Below are 14,194 nucleotides of genomic sequence, written 5' to 3' on the forward strand. Positions count from 1 at the left end.
AGATAACTTCTGCAAAAATAACATTCCTAACTTACTGCTCTGGTAATACCGCCCTATTTTAACCCTCCAGTGACTGCTTTCCCTGTAAAATGTAAATGCTATTACTTTCAGAGTCCTTCATGTCCTATCTTACTTACACAGTCTTGTTCACTAAAACATTGTCCCCATTTATGAACTAGTGGCAATAATCTCCATCACTCACTTGATAAGCCTTAAGAAAACATTTGGGTTTTTTTCCTCCATGCTGCCCACCCCATAAATATACACTTTTTTCAATGTCTTCCTTCAATTAATGTTCCTTACCTTCTGTGATRCCCCCAGAAAGCCTGATGATGGTTAGACTGCAAGTATGATGAGACCATCATGCCTACTATACTGCATGTTGCTATTTTCTACATGGCTTCTTTACATTTCTGTCTGTTTGCTTTACTGACCACTTACATGCTGCTGTCACTCCTGTGTTCTATTTTCACTGTTTGGTTTTCTGTATCTTTTTATGTTCCCATTGTGTCTCACATAGTATAGTCTAATAGTAGCGATCCCATGCCTTACAGTACTACCAATACTAAATAATAATACTAACCTTGATTGAGTTGAGGTAAATTAGGACATTCGAAAATTGTCTAAGAAGAAAGAAGCAGGAGGACATGCACTGTCTCCCTGGAATGGTATCTAAAATTCAAAAGAGAAATGCAAATTTCTAGCATTTAAAAACATATGGTAATGAAAATCACTGCCAAGACTGCTGGCACCTACGAAAGCAGCTAGTTTCTAAAAATAGCATAGCCTGCCTTCTCAGGCTARGTACCATACCAGAGTTTAGAAGAAAACTATTAATTCATTTTGTCAACAGCATCCAATCACTATCACAAGACTTCATTCAACAACAATCTCTACATAGACAAACAACAAGTAACAAGTTTAAGTAATTAACTATAAAAATCTGAAATATGTCTGTTCCTTCATAATGTCTGTTCCTTTTCAGTTTTAAGGATTTTTATTAAGCTTAAAAGAACCCCAGTAACTGAACTGCTGTTTGGGTGTTACTTATTGCTGCTAGAGGATGAATATTGACTCCTACACTCTTAAGTGCTTCCTAGACTTTTTTTTTAGTTTTGTTTTGTCTGCCCCCTGTTAAAATGCATAACGTCCAACGTGAGATAAAATGTGTATATTTAATGGAAATGACTTGCACATTAACTTGATTTACTCCATGTTCCTTGATTGTCCAAGGCAGAGATCTTACTAAAAAAAAGCAAAGGGCTTAATGGATGACTCCAAATGACTTTACAAATAAGCGACACTATTCTTCCTGAACTCCTCTCACTGCTTTTCTTAATGCAGACATGGGATTTCTATAGTTAACAAAAGCAAGTCAGAAAAAATATTCCACATCTTCATTATAATCCATTATTTTTTATAACCCACATTAAAATAAGAAGCCTTGTAGACTACTGTGGTTTAAACCCAGCTGGCAGCTAAGTACCACTCAGCTGCTTGTTCACTCCATCCTCCTTACCCAAAAAAGAAGGTAAAACTTGTGGGTTGAGATAAGAACAGTTTATTAATTTAAATAAAATATTATTAGTAATAATAAAATGAAAAGGGGAGAGAGAGAGGAATAAAACTCAAGAGAAACAAATGAATGCAATTGCTCACCACCAACTGAGCCATAACCAGCCCCTCCCCAAACCACAATGAGCCCCTCCCAGCCAACTCTCCCCAGTTTCTGTACTGGGCATGGTGTTCTATGGTATGAAATAACCCTCCAGCTCACTCTGATCAGCTGTCCTAGCCATGCTCCGTCCCAACTTTTTCTGAAGCTTCTCACTGGCAGAGAATGGGAAACTGAAAAGTCCTTGACTGTGCAACAACTAAAACATCAGTGTGCTATCAACATAATTCTCATACTAAATTCAAAATGCAGCACTGTGCCACTCTCTAAGAAGAAAATTAACTCTATCTCAGGCAAAACTGGGACATAGGTCTAGTTGCAAGCAAAGACACAGCAAAGGACTTCCTCACGCTAGCAAGCAACAACTTCTATATTATAAATCTGCAAAGCAGCTAAGTAACTCGATAAAGACCTTAAAATATCTAGTGATACTAGGTCCTTGCAAGGACTGGCCGAGCAAGAAGTGCTGAAGCATGATTCACAGGCTTGAACAGCATGGCTGACTACTTAAGAAAAGCCCAAGTATACCRACAGCAAGAATTCTGTTCTCCATTCGAAATCCAGCCAAACAAAGGCAGCAGATCAAAAATGACTACAAGTATACAACAYAGTGGTTAATATGCTAGGTTACCTAAAAACATAAAAATTATTATATTTGATCCAAAGTTTGTCTAGTTCAGAGCTTGCTGAGTAAGAATATCCAGCTATAGAAAGAAGATATTCTGATTTCACATATAATACATACTGTGGTATGTAATGGTGCTTCTGCTAAAGTTTCTCCCAGCTTTCAACAATCTGCACTGAGGATTATTAATCATCACTGAAAAATTTCTGTTAAACAGCCAATGGATTTTCATCTATAATTTTTTTTATACATTCTGGTTMTCCCAAGTTTCTCTATAAATTAATGTGTTATGTGAAAAAGTAATAAATGCTGTTTGTTTTAATCGTCTTGTGTGAAAATTTATGTCAATGCTCCTTGATTTCTGTATTGTACAGTAAATAATTCTTCTCTATTCCTCTTTTYCTTGTCCTTTATGATGAACATAATCAAACTCAGTCATCATTTTTCAGACCATGTATCCTCCTTTATTTAAAGTCTCCTTCTCTCCTAGTTCAAGAAGCTATCCCCCTTCTCTGATCATTCTTGCCATATTTACTGCATCTTCTCTTGTTCTACCATTTTGTAAAATAAATATAAGAACCAGAACTGCAGACCATATTCAAGGAAAAGAGTAACATGAGTGSTCAATGACACAGTAATTTCTTTCAGTTTCTTTTCTCTTTCCTCATCAATTCCTAAGATCCTCTTCAACATTTCTGATAATTTTGCTAAATTTAATTTGCATATTATTACACAGTCTTGTATAGTCTTTCACATCTTTCATCATTATGGAAGCTTTTATTTTTAGTATATGGGTAATTTTGTATCATTGGCAAACMTAGCCATGTCATTATTTGTCTCCTATAGCTCATTAATTATGAATACAAACTCTTTCTTTAGAGAAACAAAACGTTCTTTCAAGTGTTCAAATCAGGTGCATTTATCCTTTTCACTGCTATTTCACTGTAAATTTTCTGTTAGAAATGAGAAAKGTTATTATGTAGCTTCTCTTCTTAGGATTAGTAATGACATTTTTTGAGGTATTTGCTAACACAAAGATTTTGAATTTGATTATGCTTAAATACCTGTAGCAGAATTGGAGTTTCATAAAATTACAAATCAGGTATTACATAAACTTAATATTGGTCCAGAGTTACCTGTTCACTTGTGCTTTCTCTAAGAAAGAGAAACAAAAAGTTCATGCTGTTTATTATGCCATGTAATTTGCATTTATTACGTCAATAGGGGCAGAATGGAAGTCTCCAACTATTATTAATCTTTCTATATAAAATCTGTAACCTCTTTAATATGCCACTCACTGTTCCCATTCCAGCTGGCTGGTGAATAATTTGTCTTCAAAGCGGTGAGTTGCCTATCTAATATAATTGAAAATAATATTATTTTACTCATTGATAAAGAAAAGATATTTATTTTGAGAGAAGATTTCTGTAATATTTAGAACCATTTCTCCACTGGTGTCATCTATTTATCTATATTTATGTTTATTTATGTACAATCCCCATTGTACATTAAATAGGAACCATATTCTACATGTTACTTTCCTCTTATCACATAAAAAATCATTCCATTTTTAGCTGCCTGTTCAAAAACCAGGTGCTCCACTTTATTAATCTTCTTTAAAAACACCTAATATTTGTGTAAAAACATGTACATACTTAGGCTTCATGTGTCTGGTTTTCTATTATAGCCTACCTAAACAGAACTTTTTGCCTCTTCCATTTTCTATCTACAGTTTGTTGACCTTCATCTGTTCTTCATTTGAGTTTAAACAAAACCCCTCACACTATTTTGCCTTTAAAGGAGTTACCCTGAATTGTTTGCTAGTCTGTACGGCAGTTTCCTCCCACAAGCTTTTAAGAAGATGACAAAGCAGTTTTTACTTGCAAGTGCCAAGAGGGTAAGATGTTCACAGTACTGATGTTTCCTTTTACCTCAGATTGGAACCAATCCTTTCCATAGGCTCGTTTTTTTTTCAAGTAATCCACTTCCTAATTGTACTTCATTTCTTGTTGCCATTTTTTCCTCCTCTCACCTGTTGTGGGTTAAGATTTCTCCTTTTGGTTCCTTTCTTGGGGAATTTTTCTTTCCCATTTTGTTGCTGGGATACACTGATTGCCAGGTMATCCTTDWGMTGGGTGGRCGATTARTAAWGACAATAAGACCTATGYCCCACCTAAACGATCTTGCTGAGCACTGGGAGAGAGWGTGTGTGTGTGGTGGGGGTAACTTCACTTCCTGTGYGGCTTGGCTCAGAGAAGGAGGTTGACCTGCTAGTTGCTCGGGGGAGAGCTYGCCTGCCTTTTTCTGCAGAGCCCAGCATCTCTGCTTGTTGGTTCCTTCTTGCTGCACTGTGATCTTCTGCCCCTGTGCCTTGCCGGGGACCGCCRAGATTCCAGCTTCAGGGGTGAGCTCTGCTCCATCCCGTCTTGCAGCTGCGGGATTCTGCGCGTGTTTTTGCTGTTCTGGGATTTCTTGCTGTCCAGAGGAGCACCGAGATCGGCGTTTCCGCTGGGAGTTTGCAGAGGAACTTTTCTCCGTCCACCTCTGCCATTTTGTGTCCGCCATTGGCCACGTGGGAGATCTGAGCCAGCCGGGGACCCGCGCCACAGCGCCCCCTGCAGCCACCGGGGAATCATTGCACCCGCCCTGCCCGGCCGGGAGCCAACAGCGCCCCCTGCCGACTGGGATCATAACTACACCAAAGGGTAGGCTGTGTCTCTGTAAGGCTGTCACTGGGTTTGGGATTGGGTTGGTTGTTGCTATTGTTACTGTTACTTGTTTCACCTTGTTATACATATTAGTAAAAACTGTAATTCCCTTTTACCCATATTCTTGCCTGAAAGCCCATGATTTTCAAAGCTATAATAATTCGGAGGGAAGGGGGGTCATATCCACCCCTCCAAGGGGGATCCCTGCCTTCATTGGCAAACACCTGTCTTTCAAACCAAGAYATCACCAGAGAAAGATTGAAGTGTCAGCCTCTATCTTTATTTTGCATATGAATTTAAAAATATTTCACAATAAAATTCAGACTTTTGTCTTCCTAACAATTTCAATTTTGGTTCAGGGCTACAGCCTCATAAGAAATCCTTTCAGGATATCTTTTCCCTGACTATCTCTGTATTGTTTTTACCCATGTGTGCTCTGGTCACTTGTCACATCTGCATGACTGTTACAGGCATTAAGAGTCTACCACCATTGTATCAGTTCCCTTGTGATTTTACAAGCATGGCAAACCCAGTTAGCTATATTCTCACTGAGTCTTCCACTGCTATAGTCCTTATTGTTTCTTCCTGTTTTCTGGGATCCCAACTATGAAGGGAGAACTTCAATGCAAAAGGAATGTGTTGGGGAAATCTCATCTATGGAACCACTTCCAGCCTTCCAGTGTGAAATTCTCTGTTGCATGACCTCAATAGTACCAGAGTTGCAAGGGAACAGAAAAGAATTGCTCAGCGGTATTTCTGGAACTTTCATTAGTGATGCCGCTCTGGAGCTCCTTCTCTTTAGTCACCACAGACACAGGAGACAGCATTCTGTCTTTGAGGACCATGAGCTGTCTGCACCCTAAACATGCACAGTCACTCACCTAAAGAAACAGTACTGACAATGCCTACAAAGGAAACTGGTAAGCCCCTCTTAGTCTGAAATTCTGTGTTATGACTTCTAACTTTTTTTATTTGATATTTTTGGTTTTGGCAAAGAGAAGGGAAGAGAAGATCTTGGTTTGGTCTGTTATTGAATAAGTAAAACTAAACAGTGAAAATATACTGATTTGGGGGGGGGGGGGGCATTTCTTATTCAAGCAAAAAAGTTAGTCCCAGAGCTTCCATTTCTCCCTGTAGCCAAATTCCTCTTTACACTTTTACGACCCTCAGTTTCAGGGCACACTCCATGCTAGGACTCTATGTACTTGACAGGCTTTCATTAGTGGTCCTAGATTTGTACCTGTGTATCTCTAGGCCTGTGAGCTTTCAGCCACTTGCTTCATCTAATTAATTAGGCTGTTGTCTTCTGTTTCTGAAGTGGGATTATTAGGCAAAGGCAAGCTGCCACAGAGTCTCTCAACGAAGACTTGCAGTTTGCCTCTTTTCMAGCTGAAGGTATATAGCAAGGTTTGGAATCGAGACTTCTAACTTAAACTTGCAAATTTGTTTTAGACTACAATTTTTATTTTCTGAAACTCATCCTATAGCAACAAAATTCCTAGCAATATTCCTGCTAAAAGTCAACAGTTATATATAGATATAATGGTATATATGCGGATATTTTAAGATGTGTTACTTAATGGGAAAAGAACATTTCAAACATACCACATTCGCTGGCTGATTCCCCCACCAACTGGAAGAACTGTTGAGCAATTTTCAGATGATCTCTCTGGAAGAAGAATAAAAAAGAAATCCAAGATAAGTTTCCAGGTTGATGCTACAATACACAATAAAATATGCTCTGGGCAACACCTGGGGAGCAACTAACAGACAAACCAGGGTTGAAGCAAAACCAGAAAAGGTAAATGTGCTACTCTATGTACCTAGTTAAAGAAGAATATTGCACAAAGTAAATGGGGTTTTTGGAAACAGGATAGTGAAGTCAAATTCATCTTGATGAAGACCAGCAACAGAAATTTGCATTTCACTCATTGTGGACTGATTATTGTACAGAAGGAGGTTAAGAGACTCGGAGATCCTGCAATGTAAATAAGAAGTGACTGCCTATTTCACTCCATTCCAGTTCTTATAGATTTGTTCACATTGTATTGTTGAAGATGGAGAGCCTCAGGGGCTTTACTCACCGAGCCTATTTCTTGTCCAAGTGCTGCATTTACCACCCCTTTGAGGATGTACTCCTGGGAAATATATATTAAAAAGGATCAGAGAAGACATGATGAAGATTTCGGAAGACACATAAAAGCCTACGTGTACATTGTTTTCTTCATAAATTCAACTCTATCCCAACTGAGTTTAGAAGGTAGCTGGTTACTGTAGTAGTGCYTAAGCACAGTACTAATTTAGCCCCCAAAATACATTCTACTTGCTAGGTAGTCACTTCTACTAAATATGTTCGATGCAAAGGGGTACTATGTTTTCTGGTAAGTCTAACAGTCAAAGACAATGCACCAGAATGAATATAACAACATCCTTTCATACCCTTTTCACCATCATAACACCAATAAGTGCACTATCGCTATGCTAAGGCACAGATCCCCTTTCAAATATGCACATTGGTTAACCATAACCACTATTATCTATGCTGCAAAATCCATAGCATTTCTCATCATAGCATGGCAAAAATGTCAAGAGGTTTCTGCTCTGTGGCCATGTTATTCTACCGAAATTAGGAAGAGAAGTTGAGTACCCTGTAGCCTCTAGTATGAAAAATGACTATAGTTTAATTCTTCTCTGAACAAGTTTTTCTCAGCAAGTAAGAGACTCTTTTGAGTTATATCCATAAACTTGTTTAGTAGGTACACCTATGTCTTGGGTTGATTTTGTGCCAATCCTGTATTCCTATATTCATCGGCTTGTATGCCCAAAAGGTGCTTGTGCCTGAAGGGGCAGGGGCGGAGCAGGCAGTTTAAAAGCCGGGGCTGCCAYGCTGCCGTTTGCTATTGTAGCTTAGCTCGTGGGCTTTTGAGCTCAGCTCGGCGCAGCGGGAAGTCCTGCTTCCTCGGTGCAGGGGAGTTACACTGTTGCTGTTTAGCTAGGTCAGRTTTGTTAGCTGGGGCAAACAGCTTTTTATCCCTGGACTGCCACCCACCCCCCACTGTGGCTCCTGTAATTCTTCTTCTGGGGCAATTCGGCGGCCAGTGGGGACAAGCCGCGCAGCTCCGTCTGGTCCCGGACTCTGGAAGAAGCCAAGCCTGCGACAGAAAAACACACCGAATCCTCTGTTTCATCCACAGTGAGGAAAAGACTATAATCCAGGTTTTGCCACTGCTGCCCAAGCGCCACATGGACTTTTTTCTTTTGTTCCTTTTTTCTCGGGCGATGGGAGCCACGCCATTTTCTCCGCTCCACCTGGCCGGAGCTGTTTGGCGTGAGGGGGCGGTGTGTGTTCCTGAGTTTTAAATATCTAWGAGTTACTTTTTATGTGTGTCCTGTGGGCACTGTRTTTTGTTAAAAATTACTTCATTTTTTCTCTTCACCTTTGCCTGAACATCTATTTCATATTGGTGGGAAAAATTACCAAACTTTTCACTTCAGAGGAAACATTTACTCTGTAACACTTTTCTCTGAAAACATTGTCTCAAACCGAGACAACRTGAAAAACCAGGACAACCCTGTCACAGATCTAAACACTGGAGAGACATCTTTCAAGAGACCAACAACAGAATGTAAAGAAAAAATCTGAGAGTACTAGGCAGGATAGTAAGTAATTGTTTTGCACACCAACTGTCTTACAGATGCCAGATTATTATCCTACAGGCATTGTGACAAAGAAGAAATTTGAGAAGTACTCAAGGAGGATTTACAAGTAGTTTTGCAAGTCTTAGCAGGAAGTTCCTTACAATTGTGAGTGAGAAACTGAAAACACAAAGATTCTCAATTCMAAATGTGATCAAGAATTATTAGCCAAGTATATTGGGACAACAAAGACTAAAACAGGACCAAGAGCTGCAGAAAACTGTTCAAATAAGTTCTGGTATATCAAAAAAACCAAGCGTAAAACAACATCAGAAGACACTCCTCACTCCTCAGCACAGAATCACCGGTTCTGTGGTTTTGAGATTTTCCTTTTCCCTCCCTCTCTCCCTCCATCTAATTCCTCACACAGACCTCATGAAAGATCCCTTTTATGCCCAGCTATGTGACCTTTGGAAAATAAATAGCAAAGAGGAATAAATCAGAGACTAAAGATGCTGGAACAGCCACAGAAGAAAATTACAGTAGCAGCCAAGGGACACTGCACTTTTCACTCATGGCAGCCAAAGTATAATGGGATTAGAAAATGCCATTTATTTAAACTGTTTAATCTAATCAAGCTCATTTTTACTGAAATGGCTTCAGGACAAACCATATGAGCATCTGAGCTAGCAAATCTGACAGAATAAAGCCACCATTGGGCAGACAAGTAGCTGTAGTTGGAAGAGGGCTTTTACCTATGCACTAATGGTCCATTCCCCAAAATCAAGGCTGCACACAACAGAGTTGTATTCTTAGTTGAACCCTGTGGCATGGTAATAAACAGGCTAAGTACTCATATATGCACATATATAATACTTCATGCATGCACATTAAATTTATTATTGATGAAGGGATGGAAACACAAGAGTTTTAAGAGTGGGAATGGGTCAAGCTGTCCTCCTCAAGATACCAGTTTTGTATGTGGCAGATTTCGTATCAGTTTATAACCGCTGTCTTTATGTGCCATGACATCAGTTTCCAATTACCTGTGGAGCTGTAGGTTCCAGGTCCTTAATCAGGTTATAAGCCTCCTGCACATCATCTGAAATGCCAGAGATTAGAATACATGACAACTCATAGCAGACTGCATTAGAACAAGTCACTCATCCCCTACAACATTACCCTAAAGTCATAGACTAAGAAATAAACCATTTAGACAGGAGGAGAAAGGTAACTGTAAATCACTGTGAATTTCTATCACAATGGTGATAGTTTTCTAGAACACAAATAACAAATGCAGAGTGAGTAATAGCTTCTTTATTACTGTAATTTTCCCAGTAGAGATGATTTGGCCCCTTTGCTCATAATCCAGTGGCTGCCTTCTCAACAGCACAAGGTCAAAATAAGAAATMCATCATCTGACTGTATTTTGTTTCTCATATTTATTTACCCCTCAAAGACAATAGGGGAACATGCCTACCCTTATCAGAAAYCTTTTTAGTTTTGGAGAGAGAGCTGTAATTAGAAGTAGGAGTTTCTCACTTACTTAACCAATGCTGTTACCCTAGGAAGACTTAAAAATGGAAACTTAGCTCAGCCAGAAAAGAGGTTTTAGTCTGAATTCCCCTTGACCCTCTTTGTCAGTGAAGAGCAGAACCTAACTAATGAAAATTACTGCAAGGTTAACAGCATACGAGTAAACAAGACTGAATTTTGACTGATGCATGAGATGCACTTTGTTTCCATGTAAGCAGAACTTAATTTGAAACATATGTTGTTATCAACAATATTGTTGTGCAAGATAATTGGTAATAGTACCACTATTGCCTATAGTGACATTGGCAATAATAATACTGGACAGAAAGGTGGCTGGGGAGAGCAGACATGCATTTACCAATGTCAAAATGTACTCACTAATTCAAGGTGTAACTGGTTGTGTGGATAAGGAGATAGTAGTTTTTGCTGTGTACCCTGACGTTCAGCAATGTCTTTGATATGGTCTCTCATACAAACTTGGAAGATAGCCCTGGCTAGGACTATAAGGGGATGGAAAACTGGCTGGACTACTAAAGGACAGTGATCAGGTGTACAAAATCCAACAGGAGGCTCATCACTAATCAAATGCCCCAGAGACTGATGCTGTTTAATAACTTATTTTTATTAATGATCCAGATGATAGGATAGAGTATTCTGAGCAAGTTTGCAATAAAAGATTGTGAAGGAAGCTCTCAGATAYTGAGAAGCTGCTCAGGAGGCTGAAAAAAAATGGGCTGAACGAAATCTGATGTTCAGTGAAGGCAAAACGCAAGTCCTGCATCTTGCCTGGTTTGAAGCATGCCTGAGCAAGTCAAGTGGGAAGTAGACTGGCTAAAGGGCAATCTGGCAGACAGTGCAGCCTAGTAGCAAAGGAGGCCAACTGCACACTGGATCATAGTAGCATGAATGGAGCCATCACGGCATGGAAAGGACTTCTTTATTTGCACTTGTGAGACTGCACCTGGAGTACTGTGTCCAGTTTTGGGATCCTTCAATCAAGACAGACATTGAAACACTCGAGTGAGCCCACCTGAGGGCTATCAAGGCAGGAAGGGGATTGAGGAGAAACTGAGAGAACTACACCTGCTTAGTTTTCAGAGAAGAAAGGATCTCAAGCGAGATCTTATCACTGTCTACAATTAACTGATAGGAGGGTACGGAGTAGGTGGAGAAGGTTCCACAGAGTGAGATGAGTGGCAGTGGACAAAAGGCAGAATAGRGGAATTTCTGACTGTATGCTTGTCTGGAAAAGGCTTTAAGTGACCTGATCTAACTGGACCTTGAATCACACAGCCAGTCAACCCACTACTGAATAAAAGAACACAATGGGAAAACATGAATAGCTCTGAAAAACTCAGATATAATTCAAAGAAACTGGCAAAGAATGGAGACGTACAAGTGGAAAGTCCTTACCAACTGATTCTGGCTACCTACCTGCCTTCTTTAAGAATTGTAAAGTAGATTTTAATGGAATATCTTATTCACAGCCACTTTGACTTATATTTTGTTTGTGCTGTATTTACAGAAATGKTTGCCCTTGCCTTCACAGGACATATGCCTTACATCCTCACATATTCACTAGAAACGAACACCACCATCCCCAAAGCCATCTCCTGCAAGGAAAGAACCTCCAATACTCTGCTTAAGTAGACTTCTTTTGACTGCACAGTATTAAAGCCCTTCTTTGCAAGCCATGTCAACTTTTACTTCACTACTTTCCAGAGGAATAGAAAGTGAAATAAATTACATTTTASTGCAAAGGAAAAAAGCATCAAATAAGTTGAGATAAGATAAATGAATGTCATCCCTGAAGCTATGAAAGAGCCAGAGGAAGGTGTATTTACCTTGCTGGAGATAGTAAATCACAAGATTCAGTCTTGCCTCAGGAATAACATCAACCAGAGGAGGTAGGACTTGCAAAGCCCCTTCTCCTCCTCGGAAAACCACCTGCAGAGAAAAACAGCATATTGATAACCATGTATAAGAATCCTTTSTATGATATGTTAATTCAAGGAAATCAATCCTTAAAATCCTAYATAAACAGTAGGAAAAGGTCAACGGCTCTGGCATTGGCATAATTCCTGCGTTAATAAAGCCATAGAATTACAACRTGTGACAATCTTTATTCTGAAGAATATAGGTGTTTAATCCATACATAAAGAATAATTTATTTACACTTTTAGCAGCTCAAAATAGTAACAGATTATATATCAAAGATTTAAAAAAAAATATAGTCTGAGTAAAGGGAACACATACAAAATTACAAACTGCTTATGACGCTTTCATATGAAAAAGATAACAACTCTGTATTTATTTAGAATGACACAGGATCCTAAAATGATCAGAAGCAGTTGATTGTACTCCCGTTTCACATGACAGTTCCTCCAACAAGATCTAATGTACTTATTCAATAAAGCACTGGCAAAAATACCRACGTCCAAAATAAACAATGCTAACTTACAAACATCCAGTTTGAAMGCAGTTTTAACTCTTGGGGAAAGAAGTGTTAGCTTGTTATGACTGCTCTTGAAAAATGACAAAGCAAGCAACTGAGCAGTTAAATCTGTGGTTACCAGTTGTTCACCAAAATAATAACACCACTGAAAGGAAAATTACCCATTAGTTACTCTTTGTGACTCTTTTACTGCAGWACACATAAATATTTTGGTTTTATGAGCATCTTTTTTTCCTAGAACTCCTTGCTTAGCAGCTTTTGGACAAAGGCTGCTTTCATGAGCTATCTTTATGTCACTCATATTGTTCTGGTGCTACACAGAGTCCAGGGTCATCCTGACTTGTTTCTACAGTATCTTTATTGAGTGGGCTTCACAAAATATCTTGCAAAGGTATTCTTACACAACATATATTATTTTAATATGCCTTCAGGTCTAAAAGCAACAACATTATTATTCTCCTGACACATTCTCAAACTGTCAGGGAAAAATTCCAGGAAAAAAGAATCCACTTGATGGCACGTTCTTTATACTGGTAGGATTCCTGCAATGAGACTTACATGGTAGGAGAGACTCAACTAAGTCTGCAATTACCAAAATATTCCATTTTACGAACCATCATGAAAAGCTCTACAAATGAGTGCAGTTTATATATTAAATCCCAGAAATGTATTACTTACTAGATTGTGCTTAATGAGCTCCTTGCCAAACTCAAAAGATGATGAGGCACTGTCTGTCAAGTTCTTGAGCTCTGCCTGGAATTATATACATTCCAAAATTTTAACAGAAAACCATAAAAGCACAGAAGCCTAAGTGGAGTTTCAAATGAGCTTCAAAGCTGACAAGAAGACATCTCCACTGGTGTTGGATGACTAGAAGATTTTGCGTTCCCACTTCTATGTAATTATTTTAGCAACTGGGTAATACATATAAATACAACATCAAAAGGATACTGGGAAAATGGCAAGACCACTGTGCACATATGTGGACACATGGGTGAATACCAGGGAAACTGAAAGAGGTGATATTCCTAAAAGGACACAGTGACAAGGTTGTCTTCTACCAGCAAGGAGAAAGCCGTGTGGCTCCGTCTCATCYRGGATTCCGGAAGAAGCCAAGCCGGCAACAAAAACACACACAGAACCCTCTGTTCCATCCACAGTGAAGAAAAGACTATAATCCAGGTTCTTTTTGCCACTGTTAYGGGARAMGCCACTGGATTTCTCTTTTTGTTTCTTTTCCCGGRRACAGGAGCCGCCATCTTTTTCTCCACACCACCACGTGGTGAGCGGGAGGGGGCAGCAGGCATTCYTGGACTTTAAAATATCTAACAGTTACTTTTTATCTGTATYCTGTAAACACTATGTTTCATTAATAAACTACTTTTTTTCTCTTCACTTTTTGCCCGGCATCTATTTCATATTAGTGGGAAAAAATTATCAAWTTTTTTCACTTCAGAGAAAACATTTACCCTGTGATGTTTTTCTCTGAAAACATTATCTCAAGCCRAGACAAAGGTAAAGGCCATTATCAACATTACTGATTAAGACAGATACAAAGG

General features: G+C 39.1%; 1 protein-coding gene across 1 annotated transcript in view; it reads right to left on the reverse strand.

Annotated features, from left to right (window-relative positions):
- The window catches only part of IFT56 (intraflagellar transport 56), a 50,755-nt gene that overhangs the window by 17,173 nt on the left and 19,388 nt on the right, over positions 1–14,194 (reverse strand). Inside the window, exons 8-13 of the mRNA XM_057389476.1 lie at positions 13,314–13,388; positions 12,025–12,127; positions 9,691–9,746; positions 7,093–7,146; positions 6,614–6,677; positions 584–672 (exon numbers count right to left, since the gene is read on the reverse strand). Of these exons, the coding sequence (XP_057245459.1) occupies positions 584–672; positions 6,614–6,677; positions 7,093–7,146; positions 9,691–9,746; positions 12,025–12,127; positions 13,314–13,388 (441 nt within the window). The remainder of the gene's footprint in view (positions 1–583; positions 673–6,613; positions 6,678–7,092; positions 7,147–9,690; positions 9,747–12,024; positions 12,128–13,313; positions 13,389–14,194) is intronic.

This window comes from Malurus melanocephalus, unplaced genomic scaffold (genome assembly GCF_030028575.1).
Source record: "Malurus melanocephalus ecotype Western Australia unplaced genomic scaffold, MMel_1.1 scaffold_17, whole genome shotgun sequence".
NCBI classification, from domain to species: Eukaryota; Metazoa; Chordata; class Aves; order Passeriformes; family Maluridae; genus Malurus; species Malurus melanocephalus.